General features: G+C 43.3%; 2 protein-coding genes across 11 annotated transcripts in view; one reads left to right on the top strand and one right to left on the bottom strand.

The window, feature by feature from the left end:
- ADK (adenosine kinase) overlaps positions 1-1809 on the bottom strand; it is a 233514-nt gene extending 231705 nt beyond the window's left edge. The window contains exon 1 of one of the 2 annotated variants that reach the window (XM_071748240.1): positions 1675-1809. In XM_071748240.1, the coding sequence (XP_071604341.1) occupies positions 1675-1730 (56 nt within the window). In that variant the 5' untranslated portion in view covers positions 1731-1809. Of the gene's footprint in view, positions 1-1637 lie in introns of both variants that reach the window. The other variant, XM_071748243.1, reaches the window with a different exon arrangement.
- AP3M1 (adaptor related protein complex 3 subunit mu 1) lies at positions 909-20359 on the top strand. 9 transcript variants are annotated; one of them, XM_071748231.1, is made up of 10 exons: positions 2069-2227; positions 8302-8504; positions 9180-9455; positions 10145-10316; positions 12156-12293; positions 14196-14281; positions 14651-14784; positions 15434-15641; positions 16855-16999; positions 18224-20359. In XM_071748231.1, the coding sequence occupies exons 2-10, from the start codon at positions 8463-8465 to the stop codon at positions 18322-18324; spliced, it is 1302 nt and encodes a 433-aa protein (XP_071604332.1). In that variant the 5' UTR covers positions 2069-2227; positions 8302-8462; the 3' UTR covers positions 18325-20359. The 9 variants fall into 9 exon arrangements, 7 of the variants coding, with proteins under 7 accessions (XP_071604332.1, XP_071604338.1, XP_071604335.1 ...); XM_071748232.1 differs by lacking the exon at positions 2069-2227 and adding an exon at positions 4191-4476; XR_011726733.1 differs by lacking the exons at positions 2069-2227; positions 8302-8504 and adding an exon at positions 909-1223 and having other exon boundaries at positions 16657-16999.
- Positions 20360-20724: the final 365 nt, after the last annotated feature.

Genomic DNA, 20724 nt, shown 5'->3' with positions numbered 1-20724 from the left:
CAAGGAACCTCGACCATTCCAGTACCTTCCATGCTGGCTTTTAACACAGGGCAAAGTCCCACTCAGCCAAACAAACATTCTTGCTGCTCTCTTCAAAGGAGAGCAGAGGTCTGCCAAACCTAGTCCAACCACCTCACCAGCTTCACGACTCCAGCCTGTGACCCACAGCACACATTAACTTGATTTGATTACCACTGTAATTACAGCACTTCTCCTCTTGTGAAACCGAGCTGGAGTCTGGTCTATGCTTCATCTTGAAATAACTCAAAATAGAATTAGATTATACAAGTTCTAACAACGTTCCTCGTGTTTCACCTGCTCGTGTTTTACCTGTCACACCTTACAAAAGTATTATTTTCAGTTTAATCAGTCTTTAGCAGAACATGCCACCTTGCCCTTTCATTCCATTACAAACAGCCTTCACATTTGTAACTCATTACTTCAAAAATACTCTCAACAGTTTTTAACTTTTTCATGTTTAGCCTTGAAAGAGCTAAAATGCACTTTCTTCTAATAGGCTTTACCAACATTGCAATCACCAGCTTCTTACATTAAGGCCCATGGAAATAACTGCTGCTTTTTAATTTCAACCACACACTGCCACCTGCCACTTATTTGCTTTCTGAGCCCAGTTATATTTTTCCTCTTCCACTCTCTGCAGCTGAGCTTGTCAACTATTATTAGACTTGAAAAGTCACTCAGCTACCAAAGGAGCCAGTACCCTGACTTTGACAAATTTAACAGGATTAATTCTTTCAGTAAGGACATAAGTACTGAGAGGGACTGTTCTCATCTCAGTGCTGAAGTACATCTTTCCTATGCTATATTTGAGAAAGTTATTAGTTATTGCCAAGGTAATTTGGGATCTTATGCCATTAATCCTCTTCACATATTGAATACTTGGAAGGAGAACAGCTACCTTACAGTTATATTCATGTCCCAACCATCCCGAGAAAATAAACCACAGGCTGCACCAACAAAAGCCTCACTACAGCTCTCTCAGTACTCATTCTACCCACGCTTCACACGTTGAGAAACCCTATATTTTCCTGCTCTGACATTTAAAAAATAAGCGACTTGTTTCTGGGCAGGCCGTCAGTGAGATGGGATTCGCTCAGCGGTACCGTATCACTCCAGGAAGGGAGCATCGCAAAAGGCACACAGATTATTTCAATACAAAAACACTCTAAAAACCACTCCACGTCCTGAAGACGATTTATCTGGTAAGGAAGGGGATTCAGACAACTCAATTCCTGTCTCACGAGGGCAGAGATTCCCTCGAGGGTATTACCCGGGGCGTTCAGAGAATCTTTTCCAAAGACGAGGAGCACGGGGGTGACAACCGGGGGTGCGTTTCCACACGCCTTGATGCCGCTCCCCCTCTCCCCCCACCGCCCCCCCAGCCCGGAGCTCCGAAGCGCCCCGGTAGGGTCCCCGTTCCCCGCGGGACTGCCCCGCTACGTCCTCCACACGTGCCCGGTGCCGCCGGGAGGATCCCCGCACCGCGCCCAGCCCGGCCCGGTACGGCGGGATCCTCCCGGGGTGATTCCCCTGGCTACAGGGCGTCAGCAGCACGTGTCTCGTCCTTCACCGGCGGCAGCAACCCCGCCGCCCTCCTCCGTTATACCGCGGGGCACCTCCGTGAAGAAGAGCCCCTTTCCCGCCGCCCGTTACCTCAGTTGCTTTTGCTCCAGCTTGAGCTTCTTAGCTTGCGGCTCCCCCGCTGCCATCTTCGCGGCTCTCTCTCCTCTCACCTCAGCCCTCCCGCCAGACCCGGCCCGCCCCGCCGACCGCGCCGGCACCGCTACCGGGGGGGCGGGGGCGACGGGGCGGGCGGCCGCGCCTGGCGCCTGACGGGGAGGGGGAGGCCGCACCGCCCGACGCTCCTGCCGGGTCCGGCCCTGCGCTGCCGAACCGCGCGCCCGGCTGTTTCCAGCGCCTGAAGGCAGCCCCTCCGTGTCCCTTGAGGGGGTGGCGGGTGGGCGGTGGGGGGTTGTTGGCGGCGGCGGGTCCGGTGTGTCCGGCGGGGCGGTGTGAGGTGCTGAGGGGGGGGTGAGGTGTCCGTTATTCGCCGCTCAGCTCAGGCAGCGCGCGGGGCCGCCCGCGCCTCCGCCGGGGGGCGGCCCCGCGCGCGCTCGCCGGGCCTCGCCGCCATCTTGGCCGCTGCCCCGGGAGCGGGACGGGCCGAGTCGGGCCGGGGCGAACGGGCCGCACCGGGCCGGGGGAGGTATGTGGGGTGTAGAGGGCCCAAGCCGCTGAGAGGGAGGGTGGGGGTGCGTGGGGAAGTTGGTTTCCGTGTTTTCGGGGGAAGCGGTGGGGAGGGCCTCGGCGGCAACCGCGGGACCCTCGCCTGAGGGGAGCTGCCGGGTGGCGGCTACTGGTGACATCCCTGTCAGCGGGAGGCAGCCCCTTAAACCCGAGAGCGATTAAATACGGATTATTTCCGTGTTTGAATAATAATAATAAATAAAACAGAACAAAGGTTTTTGGGGTTTTTTGTTTTTTGGTTTTTCTTCCTGAGCCTTCAGGCCTTGTGCCTGCCCGAGCTGCCGGGCCTGCTTTCCATCCCTGGAGGAGCTCCTGGGGACAGTGTCCCGCTCCCAGGGGGGATGTGCAGGGTTGATACTCTCTGCAGTGCTGAGGAGTGAGGAGGAGGAGAAGAGATCAATCCCCAGGGAGATAATTTGGTTTCGTTTCTAGAGGAGACGGCCCCGGGCCTGCAGGGTGATGCAGGAGCTCCCATGCAAGGCTCTGTGCAGGAGGGGTAGCACCCAGCTCACCTCAGTCTGTCGTCAGCAGCACAGTTGCAGAATTGGGGGTTCTTGTGCCTGCTTAATTAGCAAGGGTGTGTCCCCCAGCCCCCCGAGTGTAGATTTGCATTATCGGCTCTGCAAATCAATCCAATTTCATCTTGCCCACTGGGCCCTTCAGTACCTAACGGGGTAATTGGGTGGAGATTGTGGCTTGTTCTCTTCCAGTGCTGCTCTACTTTGAAGTCACAATGTTTTTACCTTCTTTTAAGTGCGGTGAGTAATTTGTCACCATTAGGCGTTGATCAAGCAGGAGGAATAGCTTCCCTGTTAAATGTCGCTATTGTGTAAACAACCAGGCAAAAATCGCGCCTGAATAATGAAAATGTGTTCATAGGAGGCAGACAGCAATATAGGAGAGGAAAAGATATCTTGCAAGAAAAGCATATGCAAATTAAACTACTCCTGAAAGAGGTAAAATGATGGAAGCAGTGTTTTACAAAAGAACTGACAGTGCCAACTACAGGAATGATTCACCTGGTACTTTCCAGCAGGTTTAAATTGTACATGGCTACTCATTTATTAAACAAACAAACAAATAGAAAACATAAATCCCAACCAAACAAAAAACAAACCCATCTGAATTGTGTGTCACTGTAATTGTCTAGCATTTAATCTGTGATGTGTTGGGTGCTAGTTCAAAAATGCAAGCAAATCTGGTTTTGTAAAAAAAAAAAAAAAAAAAAAAAAAATGGGGAATAGGACAAGGAGATGTTTTCCTGTCTTTGTGTATGTACCTGAAAATTTCTTGCAGATGACAGATTAAACATAAGACCACTCCATACCCTCTAGTTTGTCTGTACTTGTCCAGAAATTAAATTTCCCATTGTGCAAGGTAGTTCTGCACCACCTAAGTCCCAGTTGCTCTTTCAGACAAAGCTCTCTCCTTACAAGCAGTTCTGCATTAAGAATTTTGAATAGAAACCTTGTAATGAGGATGCAGGAAGGAGAAATTGAAGTCCTTGAGGTAGGGAGGGCTGAACAGCAGGTGACAAGTGGCAGCTTTGCTTCATGGCTGTAATAATGGGAAGAAACCAAATGAAACTTCTTTAAAATGTTCTTTCCTCTAATTTCCCATTTGTTTTCCTCCAGCTTCCCGTACAGCTTTCAAAACTTAGTTAATAAATTTTTAATAAGAGGTTGCTTTTTAACAGGAACTCTTTAAGACTTGGTATTGGGGAGCCTGATTTTATTCATATAGGATGGAAGAATTACAGAGTGCAGTTCTCTTCTCTTCTCATGGAGGAAGAGGGAGGTAAAAATTGTTACCTACCTTCTTTTTACCACCTGTGTTTGGGAGTTCACATGTGTGTGTAGAGCTGCCATTTACAGCAGGGTTCCAGTGATAACTTGTTGGCTCTGCTCTAGGATTTCAGTAGTGCATGGTGCTTTGGCACAGTGCTTGTCCTTTCTGGAACCTTGAGTGCCTCTTAAAATAGAGCCCATGAAAAAAGAGCAGCACAAAGCTGCTGCACTGCCACTCTGGCTCCACAGACTTAGGAGTGAATGGGGAGAGCACAATGGAAAACATCTTTGTAAAGAACAATTGAGATGAGGCTTTTATATCCTATAATCGAATCCTGCTGCCTTGGCCCTTCAGAGTTCTCCATGGTTTGGCTGGAATATGAGCCTAATTAGCAGCCTGTTCCTGAAAATCCTGGTGGCAGTAAGTGTGGGACAAGGCATTCCCCTTACCTGTGGCCATGTGGTCCTGTCTGTGCAGTACTGCTCTGAGAGGGTGACTTTCCCAACTGGTTCCTTCATAGTCCTAAAACAGCTGATTTGTATGCAAATTGTGTTAGAAATGGTCCATCTTCATGTAAAAATGTGGTTCTAGCCATCAAATTTTAATTGCTTTGCTGTGTTTTGCTGTTTTGCTTGCTGGTTTTTTTCCTCTTTCTCATAAACTCTTGCTTTTTTAGCTTTTACAGCCAGGCTTTCTGTTGTTGCAGGCCCTAAAGGGAACTGCAGTTATTCAGACTCTAATACTTTTCTCTTGGCAAGAGACAGAACCATCTTGCCAGCAATTAGAAGATTTATACTGGAACTAAATTGAACAAAGGCACCGTGCAAATGTATTATTGGAAAGCTCATCAGTCAGGAGATGAAACACTGCACAAATTCTTGGGCAGGCTGTGATTGTTATTCATAAAAACATGGGGGAAGTTAGAAATTTTGTTATGGATAGCAAAAAACACTGATTTAAGACAACCTCAGAGTATTCTCAAAGGGCTACTTCCTTTTGAAAACAATTCCAGAAAGTTTCTAACAGTGCCTTAAGAAGAGAGTAAAGATAAATAAATGTCTACTGAGCATCTGGGAAGCAAAGTCTTTAATAATAGGGATGATCTGAGAGATAAAATATGCATCTGGATAGTTGCAGAGACACAACTACTTCATGGTGTAAAGTTAGAGTTGAGCTGAGCATGGGAGTTTTGCTTGATTAACAGAGAGGGACACCAAGCAGTTCTTAGGAAGGATTGGAAAAGGGTTTTCCAATGTGCAGATACCTAAGCCAGGGGCATCTTGTAAGTAAAAAGATTAATGACACTTGAGCAGCAGCAGTAAGATACCCCTTACAATGACAGGAGCTCTGCAGAAATTGTGAAGTTACAGAGCATTAGCATTTCAGTAAGATCTGAGACCTCCAGGTGTAGCAGTTGAAATGACAGCTTGTGCTGCTGTGTCAGGTTGGTTCAGCCACTCATATGCATGTTCAGAGCTACTGTGTTGGCTGTCCTGAAAATGCCATTCAAGGACTTCTCTTGATCAGCTTTGCTGTTTTCAGAGCTGCTGAATGAGGCTGGGGAGGTGGGGAGCAAAGGTTGTCTGGTTTTGCCACATCTGTGGTACATTTGTGACACATCTGGAATTTATAGGAGAAAGGTAAGCTACAGACCAGCTGATTGTGGCAAAAATATTATCTCTAAAACAGAAATAGAACTGCTTAGCTTAGCTTATTGCCTTCTCTGGATTGCTTTAAGCATTTGATTACTTTCCATTCACTAGAAGTTCATTTCCACAAATACATAACAGAGGCTCAGATCATCCACCCCCCCCAGTCCTTCCACCCTTCAGAAAAGCTACACCCAACACAGGGAACCTGGAAGCTGTGGAATACTTTCCCAGGGCTCATTTGGAGCCCTTTTGCTGTGATTATTACTAGCTCTAAAGGGCATTGCAGAGGTCAGTGATAAATTCCTCTCTTCCTGGTTTTCAGAGCTTGGACTGTAATTCAGCTCAGTGTTATGGAAAAGCAGCTGGTAACAGTATTGCTGCATTAATTACATTTTAGAGTACGTAATTGCAGCAAAAGACAAGCAAGTGCAATCAGTCTTTTTTCCCATTCTTGCAGCCTCACCCTCTTGCCAATGAGCTCCACTTTTGTCTTGTCAGCCTGCTGGGACTTTAGTCCAGATGTTTCTGAGCCAAGAAACTGAAAAAATAGTAGCATTGCAAAATCCAGAGTTAGGCAAAAGATACAGACTCGGCAACAGTTACTGAAGGCACCTTAGTTAAGATACTTAGTCCTTCGCTGAGGACTTCAAATCCTGGTAGGATGGAAAGGACTGCAAAGAATCACCTGGAGTTTAATGTAGTTGAGCAGGGATGGGAAGTCTGTGAGAAGCAGCAGCACAACTTCTGCTGAGCTCCCTGTTGCTGCAGTGTGTCTGAGATGCCTTTCAGTCAGGCAGTAGTATGGAAGGCTGTCAGCCCAGTAAAAATGAACTTTAATGCCTTACTCTGGACTAAAGATGCAAATAATAACTCCCATCTTCAGTCTGCTTCTTAGGCAGGTCTAACAGCAGTGAGATGGGAGGCACGTGCTTTTGAAATAGTCCTAGAAACACGACTTTGGTGTTTTACACAGAATGGTTTTATGCCTCCATCTCCAAGTGGTGGATGTGTTTGTTGCTGCACAGATGCTCTCAGGATTCTTAAATTTTGGTGGTGTGCTATTTGCTACTGTTATTTTAAACTTGCAAACTGGTTCAAGACCTTTACCCTCAAAGTGCTGCAGCTCTTAACATGCTTTGCTGTTTGGCCACGAGTATTAAACTTGACCTATTGGTGTGAGGAAGCTTAGTGTTACTAGATTGATTTCTTATGTTCAGCATTTTTTCTTTTTTTTCTTTTTAAATCCACTGTTCTAATGAGATAAAAGAAGGTAGGGTGCTGAGAAATGACTGTTTACATGTCTGAAATTAAATCTGGCACTCACAAATAGGCTTATCAGGGAAATCTTCAGAATTGGGAGCACAGTAATTTTTGTTAAATAATAGCTCACATAAGGGATTTGTTTTTAGTAGTGCCAGTTGTAAGATACTCAACATGAAATCCATCTTTTATTGGCTAAGGCCAATTGTTTGACCATGTGTGGGATAAATCAAATTACTTGGTCTTGCATATAATAGACTAATATCATTACTGCTGGGACAACTTATCCTAGTCAGTAGGGAAGCAAACAGAACTGTGAGGGGCTTTGAAGGGAACTGGTATGCTAGAAGCAGAATAATCATATATTGTGGGAAATCCTGTAATCCCCATCTTCCTACCTAGCAGACAGGGGAGGCAGCTAGGTGGGATTTTACTGGTCAGCTTGCACAGTTTCTCTCAAGCTGTAAGCTACCAGACATGGTCCCCTGGGCCAGTTTGCTGCTCCAATTATTCATCTCAAGGCCACAGAAATGTCCATACAAACACAGGCAGTACCTGGGCACCTTGGGGCAGGTGAGTAAAATGAGGGCAGTGTTCCAGTGCTGCTGCCCTGTGATTCTGTGGGTTTGCTGCCTGGCTGTGCTTGTTAAAAATATATGGGGAGCAACACAGCCATTTCTGAAAATTAAAAGCACTCTGTCACACGTACCTGAGCTACTTTTTCAGAGTCTTCTCTGAAGCAGCCTGCAGTCCAGCATAGCTTCTCCACAGAGGGCTGTAGATCAGGTTCTCTGGAACTGGAATCATGCTTGTACTGAAGCTCTGCTGTGCAGCTCTGTGTACATTTACCAGGAACAGGGTCTTACATTTGTTAACAGATAATGCTATTGTATCCACATTAAAATGTCCAGAGAACTTTTCCAAGCTTGATAGCTGATCACCTTTGGGCTGCCTTGGTGTGGAACAATACTGACATTCAGTGGTTGATTATGCTTGCCACTGCTGGGTGTCTATCCAGGAGATTTTGGGGGGTTTTACTGTTTAGAGCTGGCTAAATTCAGAACATGTTTGGTTGAACTGGATTAAAGCAATTGTTTCAAGGCTCTTTTACAAGAATGCTGTGCTTACAGTATTAAAGTTTTCTCTTTAATTTGGTCCAGGAGAGATACAGTAGAAAGATGCAGTAACACTTTGTAGGTTGGTTTCTTTTCACACTCTTTAAGCAAGTTAGCAATCACAATTTCCAAAAGACCTTCCTCTTGTGTCTCATTGGCTGAGTTGGATTTTTCTGTCCACATTTTGACCAGTGGTCTTTCTGTGTCTACCACCAAAGGCAGTGTGCTCTTAGCTGGAGGTAGCTAAGCCCTGGCAAAGCCCCAGTGAGGATGAGCACATTGCTGTCATGCATGTGAAAGAGCAGCTGGAGCTGAGAATGTGGAAAGCTGGATCTTGGCTCTTTTCCCACATCTGCTGACTTAGGTGGAGGGAAATAGCATGCTAACTACCTTCTTTAGGAGTCCTTTTTCACCTTCTCTGGTGAGCTGTGGAAGACATATTTTTGTTTAGTCAAGATCTGCAAGGCCAGACCATTTTTCAGTGTTACAAGTGTGCTGGGAGGTCAGCCTAGAACTCTGGGCTGGGTTTAGTCAGACTAAAAGATGCACTTTAGAGTCTTGGAGTCTTTTTAATGAATTCCAACCCTTTATCCAAGTGCAGCTTGGCATAGATTGTAAGTAAAAGACTAATCAGCCAACAAATCCAAAACACTTTTCTAGTTCAGTAGCTGAAAGCTGACAAGCTAAAGAGCTGTAGCTTTAAGATAGGGCAATTCTTAGTTAAGCATGTAAATGTTATGCAAACTTCACTGCCATAGGAAACTTTATGTATAAGTTTCCTTGAAAAACAGCTTTTCTTTGAGAAACAAGTTACAAATACCAACTAGGGATTAAAGTGGAAATCAAGGGTGCTAGCTTCTTGCTTACATGGTGAAATGTAAGCCTTAATCCACTGTGAAATATTTCCTGGTGGAACATTCCTCTGAATAAAGAAAATGCAACTGGAAGAAAAGCAGCAAAGCAGATCTTTTTCTTCAATTCACAGTGCCTGCTAGTAAAGAATAACCACTCTGAGAAAGGGAATCTGGGAGAAGAAATAATGTCAGTCCTCAAACCCATTTGTTTATTTTTATTTCTTTGCCTGTGTTTCCAACAGAAAATGATCCACAGCCTGTTTCTTATAAACTGTTCTGGTGATATCTTCTTGGAGAAGCACTGGAAGAGCGTTGTGAGCCAGTCTGTGTGTGATTATTTCTTTGAAGCTCAGGAGAAAGCGATCGATGTTGAGAATGTGCCTCCTGTCATCTCAACACCTCATCACTACCTCATCAGCATCTATCGGGATAAAATCTTCTTTGTGTCTGTCATACAGACAGAAGTGCCACCACTCTTTGTAATCGAGTTCCTGCACCGAGTAGCAGACACTTTCCAGGTCAGTCACCATTAAATCATTCTAAAACTGAAAAGATTCAAAAGGAATTTTTGCATAAACTTCACTGGCAGAAAGGTAATAAACCCTCCTCTCAGCACATTTCCCTCCCCATTGCAATTTTTAAATCAAGCACTGGTTCATAAGAATACAAAAGAATAGAAGGTACATTTTGTGTATTCAGTTGATTTCTGGTTACCAGTGCACAAACCTCACTTTGTAAATGCTGGCTCTTTCCTCTAAGTTTTTGTATTCTTCATGTTATCCAGATGAAAAGGAATCATGAAGGGAGGAATGATCTGTGATGTGTGGGTCAGTTTTCAACCCCTTTCACAGATACTGTAAATAAAGGAAGCTCTGTGAAGACTGAGCATTGCCAAAAGACAATCTCCTTATTTTTCAAGAGACTTCTAACGGAAAATGCGTTTATGTTCACAAGTGGGGGAACCTTTGGAACACATATCCTAGTAAACCAGATTGATTTCCCCTTCCCACTGTATTTATTTCTAATTAGATGATAAATGTAACCTTAACAAATGATGTTATCAGGGTACAGAAGTAGCTAGCCAGTTTAGGTACTAAAATTCCTTGATAGATTAGAGGGCTTCTGTAATCAAAAAAACAAACAAACTTTTGCAAAGCATTTTAACAGGAATAAAAATCCTCTCCTTTGTAATCTCTGATTTGTTTAGGATTACTTTGGCGAATGTTCTGAGACTGCAATTAAGGACAATGTAGTTATTGTGTATGAACTTCTAGAAGAAATGTTAGACAATGGCTTTCCACTGGCCACAGAATCTAACATCCTGAAGGAGCTGATCAAGCCTCCCACAATCCTGCGCTCCGTTGTCAACTCCATCACAGGTATGAAAAGAACTTTTCAGGAGAGCCTGGCTGCTTAAAAAGAAAGCCCCATCATGCTTCCTAGCTAAAAAAGATCATATTGGGGTGAATCTGTAAAGTGAGAGTTGAATAAAAGCACCTTCCTCTTTACTTTCAATTTATGGCTGGCCCCCTTGATATCCCCAGTCCATCCACAGCTGCCCAAGTCCCTCAGGAATAGCAGCAACCAGCACAGACAGCACATACTGGAGACAGGTGCTCTGGGAAGGGTACAGAGCTAGCCCCAGGCCTTGAATAACTGAGGGGCATTGGAGAAGGTTATGCATTTTATAAGAACATCATTGTAGAAAGGCATATAACTTCTATCTAATAAATCTTTGCTGTCTGGGAACAGATATCAGGAAGAGAAACAAATAGGCTGTCTTCAGCCTCCCCACCACCCTCAGTAATCCCTCACATTTGGAGCTGGTTTCACACTGTTGTAAGTGGCTGTGCACTGACAGAGCCAAATGTCTGTCAGCTGAGCTGGTGGAATCTGCTTGTCTGGCACAGGGGTGCAAGGGAGGTACACCAGGAGGTGTCACATGGGGTCAGAGATATGTGAGATGTCTGCCTGTACATTGTGTTAGAGAAGGGAGCAATGTGGGCTGCAGGGCCACACAGAGGTAGTGCTTGGAGGAGCTGGTCTTTGAAGTGGCATATGTGGTTTAATTGTTGAGTGTAAATCTCATCTGTTTTAATTTATGGGGTTGTTTTGTTGGTTTTTTTTTCTTTTGGTTGGGTTTTTTTAATGTGTTTTTTGGATGGTAGCTGTTATACTTCTGAAAAGATATATACAATGTTAATGGAGGAGATACACCACTATCAAGGGAATTAAGACTTCTGAAGCCAAGGGTTGCAGCATCAAATCCTCTTGTTTTATCTAAAGCCTTATTAGAATTCTCTGGGAGCCTAAAGCACCTGCCCTGGGTGGCCTGCATCTTGTCACTGTCAGCAAGCTCAGTACTGAGCAGGTGGGAGTTGTTTTCACTACACTGGGATTTCAAGATTAGTCACTTAAGCCCCAGAAGTGATAAGCTTTTTCTTTTTTATATTTTAAAGAATAAACAGTTTACTTTATACCTAAGTAGCTCAGGAAGCCCTTTTCCCACACTGGGTGATATTAAGAACCAAGAGCCAAGGCTGACAGCAAGGTAGGCTGGGGCAGTGGCATCACTGTTAAGGAGCTCAAAGTTGAGCCAACAGGTCAGGGTGAGGATCAGGTGATAACAGGGTCATCTGTAGCTCAGTGATTGTCAGCATAGTCCAACAGAAACAAGTCAAGCCAGAAAATGAAGTCTACAGGCCAAGGTCTGGATCCATTTGGCAGATGGTCAGGTGCAGACGTGGCTGTTGTTGCTGCAGGTGGGTACCAGGGGTGAAAGCCTCAGCCTAGCAGCTCCCAAGCAAAGGGGGTGGGAGCTCTCCCCAAGGCTCCTTCCAGGTTTGTCTTGATACAGCCCTGAAGGCAGGCAGCTAAAACTCTTCAGAGAAGGGAGAAGTGTTCTTAAAGCCCCCAAAAGGAGCTGTAATGTCTTGTAGTGATGAAATGCTTTGCAAGATGGAGCCCCACATCTGCTCCCACTCCAGCCTCCTGCTGACATGAGCTTTGTGTTGTGCTCTGCCAAATATAGTCTGAAAACTCTTTTAAGTCAGGACATATCCTCAAAGTGCATTCGTGTCACCTAAAATGAATGAAATTTAATCAGTCTTGATTCTAGTCTGCATTCTTGGGGGCAGATCTTGCTTTGGTTCTTAATTTTGGCAGTTGAAACATTCTTGTAATCAATTACTGACTTTGAGTTCCTTCTCATTTTTAAGGCAGCAGTAACGTGGGTGACACTCTTCCCACTGGACAGTTGTCCAACATTCCTTGGCGCAGGGCAGGGGTAAAATACACAAACAATGAAGCTTATTTTGATGTCATTGAAGAAATTGATGCAATTATAGACAAATCAGGTAAGATGCCTTGAAAAGGCATTTCTGTGTGTTGGTTCTTTACATTTAGCTGCTGATGTTTAGAGAAAATACAGTTTAACTCCTTTTTTGCATGTTTTCTATAGATGAATCTATCTTAAATAGAAATATACAATTTAAAATGACTTGCCCAAATGTATTTCTTTTACTCATCTTAAAATAGTAATATGCTCTGGGCTGCTTCAGGAACATCCACAAGGAATATTCTGTACTTACATGTTTTCTGTTTGTATATAGGTTATCCCTTAAGAGATAGGAAAATAAATAATGGAAGTTTTAAATGTGATGAGAAAACTATCTCCAATTGTTCTTGCCAACAATTTACTGTGGTCCTTTTAGGCCCTCACATGAGCAAGACAAAAACTTTCATTAGCTTTTTTTCTGATAGCAAGACAAAATGTGGTGCAAAATAACTGGACAGCATTGTTTCTTTTATATATAAGCTGGAGCCAGATACTGTGAAGCATAATAATACTCCTTTCTTTTCTGTAAATGAAAGGTGATATTTCCAAATACAAAAATCTTTAATCTGAGATTTAATTCTGAGGAGGAATCTGGTAAGTTTTACGCAAATGTTGCCAGTGCCAAGAAGTAGAAAAGATTAATCCAGAAAGAGAACTGCAGTGCTGTGATCAGGAGCCTTCTGGTTTGGTTGTTGTTGGGGCATTACTAATGCTCAAGAGTGCATGACACCATTTTGTGGTGGTGTGGGGAAAAGCTCTGATTTCTTCATTCAGTGCTACTGACATAGCAGTAGTCAATGTTCTTTTGGTTCCAGACACCAACTCAAACACTTTGGCCACTACTGAACTGGAGAGTCATAAATACCTATTGTGCAGCTCTTATTCTGGCTGTCTTGGAACTAAAAGCAGCAGCAATCAGTCAGAACACCCTGATGGCTGTCAAGACAATGTTTGTTTTTCTGTATGTATTTCAAGTCCAATCAGTGTCTATTGAGTGTTTAAATTTCCTGTTGAGGATCCACTGCAGCAGTCATAGATACTCTTTTGTGCTCTGATCCCTTTGGGACTGGCAACTCAACCATCTTTCTTCCTGCCCTTCCCTAGACCCAAGAAATAGATATGGCTGCTTCCCTAGAACAGGGATGTTTCCTTGTTTCATAGGGATATGGTTAACTGCTTTCATCTAAAACAAGATCCCTTCTGGTAAGGCAAAGTGTTAACCCACAGTTTCTCCTTCCCTTTGGCTTAACCAGCTCTAGATTCCACATGTCTTCTAAAATAACCTTTGCTTGTAGGACTGACTAGTCCAGAGTCCTGCTCATGCCTTTCTGTCCTTACACAGCATTTAAGGAAATAAACCTTTTCTAGATAAAATGCTTGGTATTTTTGCTTTGGGTTTTTTTTTTGTTTGTTTGTGGTTTTTGCTATAGATTTAATATCAAGATTAATATGTAATCCCACTGTTAAACAAGCCATACATCTGGAAGCCAAGGTTGTCTGGAACTTCATAACACCAGTTGACTGTGTTTTAATGTGCTTCAACTTCCCTGCACCACTACATAATTTGCTAGTTTTCTGGAGACAAGGAAGAAAGAGAGGAAGATTCAAGAGCTTGCACTTTCTGAAATTCTTATTTGCTCATTGCTGGCAACCAGTTTAAACACATCCAGTACAAGTCCTGTCTCACAGCTGGCAGGAATATAGTTAACTGATTTGGGACAACCTGTTTGCTCTGGCTCACAGATTTTAGCAAGCTGCCCAGGCCACAGGTAACTGGAATGATCATTCCTGGTTGTACTTGGCATGTTCCTGGATGTTGTGCAAATGTCATCTGTGACCTTTAGCTGCAGTTCACAATGTTTGTTCAGCCCCTAGTACTAATTTTGAGTCGTGTCTTTTTTTTTTTTTTCCCTCCCCACAGGTTCCACAGTGTTTGCAGAAATCCAAGGTGTTATTGATTCATGTATTAAGCTCTCAGGAATGCCAGATCTTTCTCTTTCATTCATGGTAAATTTATCATCTATTTGGCATTTCTAATTGCTCGGGATTTCTTTTTCTTAATGATGAGAGTTAAGACTATTTTAAGCCCACAATCACTACTCCATGCACTAAAATGATGAAAAATAACAAGGTTTGCATTATGTTGCAGAGGTTGCTGCACTCCTCACTAGTTGGGATGGCTTTTGTCTGCACATAAAAATACACTCACAGGAACTTGTGAAGCCAGAAATCCATCTAGCTCAGTGCCACCTCTCTGATAATGGCTGGGGATGATATTTAGAGGCTTAAGAAACAAGAAGTGTGGGTAGTCCAGTGGGTGGTTCAGACTGCTGGTACCTGAAGAGGTTTCACTCACCACTTTGCCACTCCTGACAGAACCCACGGCTGCTGGACGACGTCAGCTTCCACCCCTGCATCCGCTTCAAGCGCTGGGAGTCTGAGCGAGTCCTTTCCTTTATTCCTCCTGATGGGAATTTCAGACTCATCTCCTACCGTGTCAGCTCACAGAAGTAGGTTTCTGTTTAGCCACTCTGCTGCTTCAGATACACCACTTAGCACCTTCTATCCAAGTAACTCCTCATGATGGAGTTAACAAAATGCTCATTCTTGAGTTTTGTCTCATCTGTTGCTCTGTCCCCACTAAAACAAGAGAACAGGTTTTAGTGAGTTGTTGGTATGCAACAACCATTGGGATAAACCAGTGAGATAAACCAGACCTGACAGTAATATAGGGTTATTCAATCCTGGTAACAATTGTTGCTGCTACATGCCTTGTGGCTGAGTCTCTGTATACACAGGGAACTCTGATTGTCATAAAAAGAATAAAGCAAAGGGTCTGGACTGCAGATATTTGCAAACTAAGTCTGAGTTGACTGGTGGCTGTTCTGAGAAATGGCTTTAAGAAATAAACAGGTGGAGGGAGAGAGATCAGGACAAGTGATGTGGAAGGAAATATTTTTTTTTTCCCTGGGATCCTCTGCTAGTACAATCACTTCAGCAATCATGTTGAAGAGCCCAGTATCACTTTTCACTTTTGAAGCAAAGTGGTTCTAACTTGAATGCCTGCCAGAAACACAAGAACTGTTTATTAGAAAGAGCTTTGTTTTCTCAAGCAGTGAAGTAGCCAGGATGCATTCAGCTACTGTCTTCTCTTTTCAGCTTGGTGGCAATTCCTGTCTATGTGAAACACATGATCAGTTTTAAGGAAAATAGTTCTTCAGGAAGATTTGATGTTACCATTGGACCAAAACAGAATATGGGGAAAACAGTAGAAGGAGTTATCATGACAGTTCACATGCCAAAGGCTGTACTTAACATGAACCTCACTGCTACACAAGGCAACTATACATTTGACCCAGTTACTAAAGTAAGTATGAAGTTTTTCTTTATTCAAACATCTAAGACAACATTAGAACAAGTCATACATATTGCAGAGCACTGTTCCACACTTAGCAGGCAACTTTAGCAGATGTTTATGAATTAAAAATCTCTTGAAAAGCTGCTTCTCCAAACTTAGCTACACAGCAGTAATGATTTCTGGTTTTCCATTCTCCTTTCCCTTCCTCTCTCCCTTTCCCTCCTCCCTTTTCCTCTGCTCCTTCACCCACTAATACTTTTCTTTAGTGGACACAGTAGTATTTTGCTGGTGGTTTCATCTATGAAACCTACAATCTTCATTCCTTTAAACATACTTATCTGGAGAAAATGCAGTAGAGACTTGAAAATAGGTAGCCAGAAAAACAGGAAGTACAAGAGGAGAAAAAAACAACCCAACTAAACAAAAAACTCTTCCAAAAGATCTGCCTGAAGATGCACAGGAAGGAAAACAAAGGGTCTGAAAACCTGTATCTTGGGACTGCTTTTTTGCCTCTCAGCTGGGGTTTGAGACCTGAATTTCCTAAAGCTCCTGAAACTTTTTAGTACCCAGGAACCATTTTGCTGAAACACAGTGTGAGCCAAGCCACTCTGCTGGCTCTGCCACCCTGCTCTGAGCTTTCTGCTGCCCTTGGAATATCTCAGCCAGCGTTTGATTTGAATTGTAACTGAAAGCTCTCCAAGTAACATTTTGTTGCAAAAGGAATAGACCTTGGTCTTTTAAAAACAAAACTACCAACAGAACCACTTGAAGCCTCCTTTCCTCTCTGCACAAATAAATTATACTGTTTTTAGCAAGAATTAGGTGGACTGTAACTGCAAAAGCTTTGAGAAGTAGGGAGAACTCACATTTTTCTGCATTTACCAATAATTTCCAGTTTGTGATGAAAAGAAAATAAAAAACAAACAGAACAACCCTCTTGAGGATAAGTTAAAGGCCAACTTGGCCCCAGGGACTTTCTTACAAGTGACCCTTATGAAAGTTACACTATCCTGTTCCCTGACAGGGCAAAAGAAGTGCTGGAAAAGAGAATCCAGTGTACTTCCAGAAGCCCAAACCTGCCACCTTCCAGTCAGTGGAATAATTCTCACTACTACCAGGCTACTTTCTGTACCCAGCCTGCAGACTCAAAGCTTGACATAAACTTGACCTCATGGGTTATTTTCTGGAATGCTACTGCCACTGTTTTCTGTTTCCTGACAAGGTGTTAGCATGGGATGTTGGCAAAATTACCCCTCAAAAGCTACCAAACCTGAAGGGCATAGTGAACCTGCAGTCTGGAGCCCCCAAGCCAGAGGAGAATCCCAGTTTAAACATCCAGTTTAAGATACAACAGCTTGCAATTTCAGGTGAGTGAAGGGGTTTTACATTAAATTGGTACTGACAGAATGAGGAGCAGTAGAAAACAAAGTCAGAAGCTGATACTGTTGGGGATACAGATGCAAAATCAGCTTAGTCCAAAAAGGAAAAGTCTGGTTTACCCAAACTTGACAGTTCCCCTTGCTGGGAATTGTGTGGGAATTGTGAATTCCCTTTTCTTTTTTTTGCTCAAGAAAGACTTTGAGAAGTGCACAGAAGAATGGATTTGTCTTTGTTGACTTGTGCATTATCCTTGCAACATTATCCTTTCAGTGAAGAGTGATGGATGATGATTTAGGGTGCTGCTCTTGACTTGCTTTAACCTTGTACCACTAAAGCCCTTTCTTATGCTCAAAAAACTCCCTTAAAGAATACCCTTCTTATTTTTTCCTTCTGGAGTTGGTTGGTTTTTCATCTTCAAAACAATCTGCATCAGAATGAAGTCTGTAGGGTAAGCATAAAAGTAAATTTAAAGCAAATAAGGATTCAGACAATGGAGAATTGTCTAGGTGTAAAGTGCTTCTGCAAGCAAGCTTGGCAGATTAACACCCTGACAGAGCAAAGACATTTGCATGGAGGGAGAAGGAATAAAGATTGTAGAGGAGAATCTGTGGTAGTGCATGTAATACTTTGCTAGGTAAGTACCAGCCTATGGTCCTTTTGCTTCTTAGACTACTTTGCTGAGTAAATCAATGATTAAGTCTTGTCATACAAGACACAGAATCCTGCAGTTTCTTCTCACACGTGCAGTCCAGTAGCTTTTATCTAGCAAAACATCATGGATCCAATGGCTGGATGCTATAGGTGTTGGGCCTGTGAGAAAACAGGGAACAACTCCAAACTTTTATCTGCTTAACAGTTACCAGCACTCCTAAGCTCATAGCAGGGGCTTGCTGGGGCTTGAAATTATCACTAAAAATGTAAATTCTAAAACATGTCCTTGGCTTCAGCTGTGTCAGTGGCAATGAGTGCAGTGTAGAAGACAGACTCAGCTGTTCAGCACTTCATCCCTTGGCAGGAGAATATTGGCTCATGGAGTACAAGAGAAAAAAGTTCTTGCCCTCCCAGGGCAGCTGTGAGCAGGTGATAAGAATAGCAGGAAAATGAACTTCAAACAATTTCAACATGCTTGAAGGAAGCAGGATTTTCAGACAAGACTGACATGGTTTCTAGCATTCTGCTTTCAACTTTGCACTTGGTTTTGTCTTTTTCAGGACTGAAAGTGAATCGCCTAGACATGTATGGAGAGAAATACAAGCCTTTCAAAGGTGTCAAATATATTACAAAAGCAGGAAAATTCCAAGTCAGGACATGAGAAGATGCTCTGCTTCCAAGAGGAAATTCCCCTTAAAAAAAAACTTGACTGCTTAGTGACTTATGTTGCTGTTAATTAGGTGCCAATTAATTAATAGGCACCAATTAGTTTGGGATCAAAGAATTTGTGCAAAGCAGCTCTTAAAATGAAGGCATAGCTTAGATTTTCTTATTACAGCTTTAAAATAAGGTAACTTTTTTTCTAATACACATTCACTTTTTTGTTTTTTTAATGGAATTGTCTTGACTAGTTTGATAGAGGCGAGCCACAAAATGTTGCAGACACTACACTGCCAGTCAGATACCAAAGCCCAGAGGCCAAGCACATTCAGAAGGCCAGAGAGGCCATTGGGGGAGCACATTTTGCTGCTGAAGCCTCCTACAGAGAAAGCTCTGCTATCCTCACAGCCAGCTGCAAGCTGGAATTCCACAAAACATCACGTAAACCCTTCAGAAAGGGAGAGCAGCAGTAAGAGGGGCAAGGGTCCCAGCAAGGGCCTAGAATATAGCAAGTGTCACTCCTGAGAAAGAGCTTCTGATGAAGAAAAAAAACATAGGCTTCATTTCCTTGTTGTTTACAAGAAAACGCCTTTCTTAAGAAGCATTTGCCTTAATCAGCTTTCATTTGTGCCATCTGCAGATGAGCTGGTAAAAATAACATTCTGCATTAAATCTGGGAGGTGATTGTTGCTTCAGTAATCCACTTTCTTGTCACTCAGTCTGATCATTGCCATCCTTTTTTTTAAGAAGACAGTTGCAGAGAGTAAGACCTATTTTTATGTGAAGCCTTTGCTTTGTTTTAGGTTCCACTTGTTCCAAGTGGACACCACCAGGTTTGTGCCATGTGTACATTGAAGTGTAGCTTTTTAGGTAGCACAGTAGGAGTGTCAAATGTATTTAATGGTTGTGTGCTTTAGTGTTATGAAATAAAGGGAACTCTTCTGCAAATACCCTGTCTCTTGCTGAAACTATTCATGATGCTCCTAGGCAGAAGACATCTGATACACAATTAAGACAAATAATACAAATAATCTGATATTTGCTACATTTTTGCTGAGCCTGATGACTATATGCATCTATTTAAAGTTTAGAAAGGGCATTTAGGAGCATGGCAGTTCAGCTCCCTTTCATATTTTGTATTTCTAATTGGAGAGCAATTAATGCTTAGGTTATGACAGTAGAAAGGCACAACAGCAACGATGCAAAGCTGGATGAATTTTTCCTAATACAGCAGCATAAACTTGCTATCTCTCAACTGATCCACAATCCACAGTCCCTGCTGTCAGGTTTCAAACCATGTGATAGGAACTGATGTCTTTCAGCAGTCAAAACTTTAAGTTGAAGCACCAAAAAAAAAAAAAAAAAAGATCCAGTCTGAAAACCAGGAAGGGGAACTCATCAGAATTCTGGCAGCAAATTAGGAAAGAAAGAAATGAGCATATAGAAAGAAATGAGCATATAATCTCTGCTGGTAGCTTTGGTAATATCACTTGGCTATGAAGAGCTACCAACCTTTGAGTTCATCTTTTTAAACCAGAAAAGCAGCCATCTGGTCATTATTACTCCTCCTGCAGCCCCGGACTTGTCTTCAGCTGAAACTTTGTCCCAGGCTGGAGCTGCTCTCTGCCAGCAGCAGATGGGAAACACTGCAAGATGCCCTCTCAGAGCAGACCCCATCACCTGTACTCACCATGAAGTCTCACCAAAAACTGGGCAACCTTCACACCAGTGCTTCCCTTTGGCATGGGACAGAAGAAGCCTCACTGCCCTTCTGGAACTCTGGCACCAGGGGAGCTTCTGTCACTGGGAGAGCTTTCATCCACACTTCAGAGCCCCCCACCAGCAGTCAGTGTCAACATGGGTGACACTCACCTGGCAGGAAAGAACCCTGAGCATGGAGCTGGTTTCTACCAGGGAAATGGCCTTTGTTGTGACACTTCTGCCTTTTCCTGACACTTCTTCAAATACAGGAAACTCAGCTGCAGAATCTGCAGAAGTGGGGACTGTATTCATATTTTTCCTAAAAATAAATAAAATACACCATACAACAGCACCCACATGGAATTGGAGGATGTCAATTAGTGCTTGCCAGCTTTTTATCTCTTTTTTTTTTTTTTTTTTTTTTTTCAGGTGTCCAGCTCTGAGTGTTGACAAAAGTGTCTGAGGTTCTCACCCTCTGATACAGACAGAACTTTGTGGAGCAGTGAGACCTGGATTTTTTTACCTTTTATTAGTAAATCCCAGATGCCTCCCAGCACTGTGGGACTCTGTTCAGTCCTACAGCAACAATGAGTGTTGGTTCCACTAGGGCAGAATATGATGTGTGCTGGTAGCCATTTTTAGAGAGAAAAAGTGTTTACAAGAGGTTCTTGCTGTGAAGGAGTGGTGGAAACAGGACAGT

This window comes from Heliangelus exortis, chromosome 7 (assembly GCF_036169615.1).
Source record: "Heliangelus exortis chromosome 7, bHelExo1.hap1, whole genome shotgun sequence".
Lineage (NCBI taxonomy): Eukaryota > Metazoa > Chordata > Aves > Apodiformes > Trochilidae > Heliangelus > Heliangelus exortis.
This window is presented reverse-complemented; position numbering and strand designations above follow the sequence as displayed.

Excerpts from the sequence above, each read along its gene's own strand:
- AP3M1 (XM_071748231.1), top strand. The coding sequence starts at position 8,463 with ATGCTAACTACCTTCTTTAGGAGTCCTTTTTCACCTTCTCTG. Across the intron at positions 8,505-9,179 it reads GTCCTTTTTCACCTTCTCTG|AAAATGATCCACAGCCTGTT; the intron begins GTGAGCTGTGGA and ends TGTTTCCAACAG. Across the intron at positions 14,282-14,650 it reads ATCTTTCTCTTTCATTCATG|AACCCACGGCTGCTGGACGA; the intron begins GTAAATTTATCA and ends CACTCCTGACAG.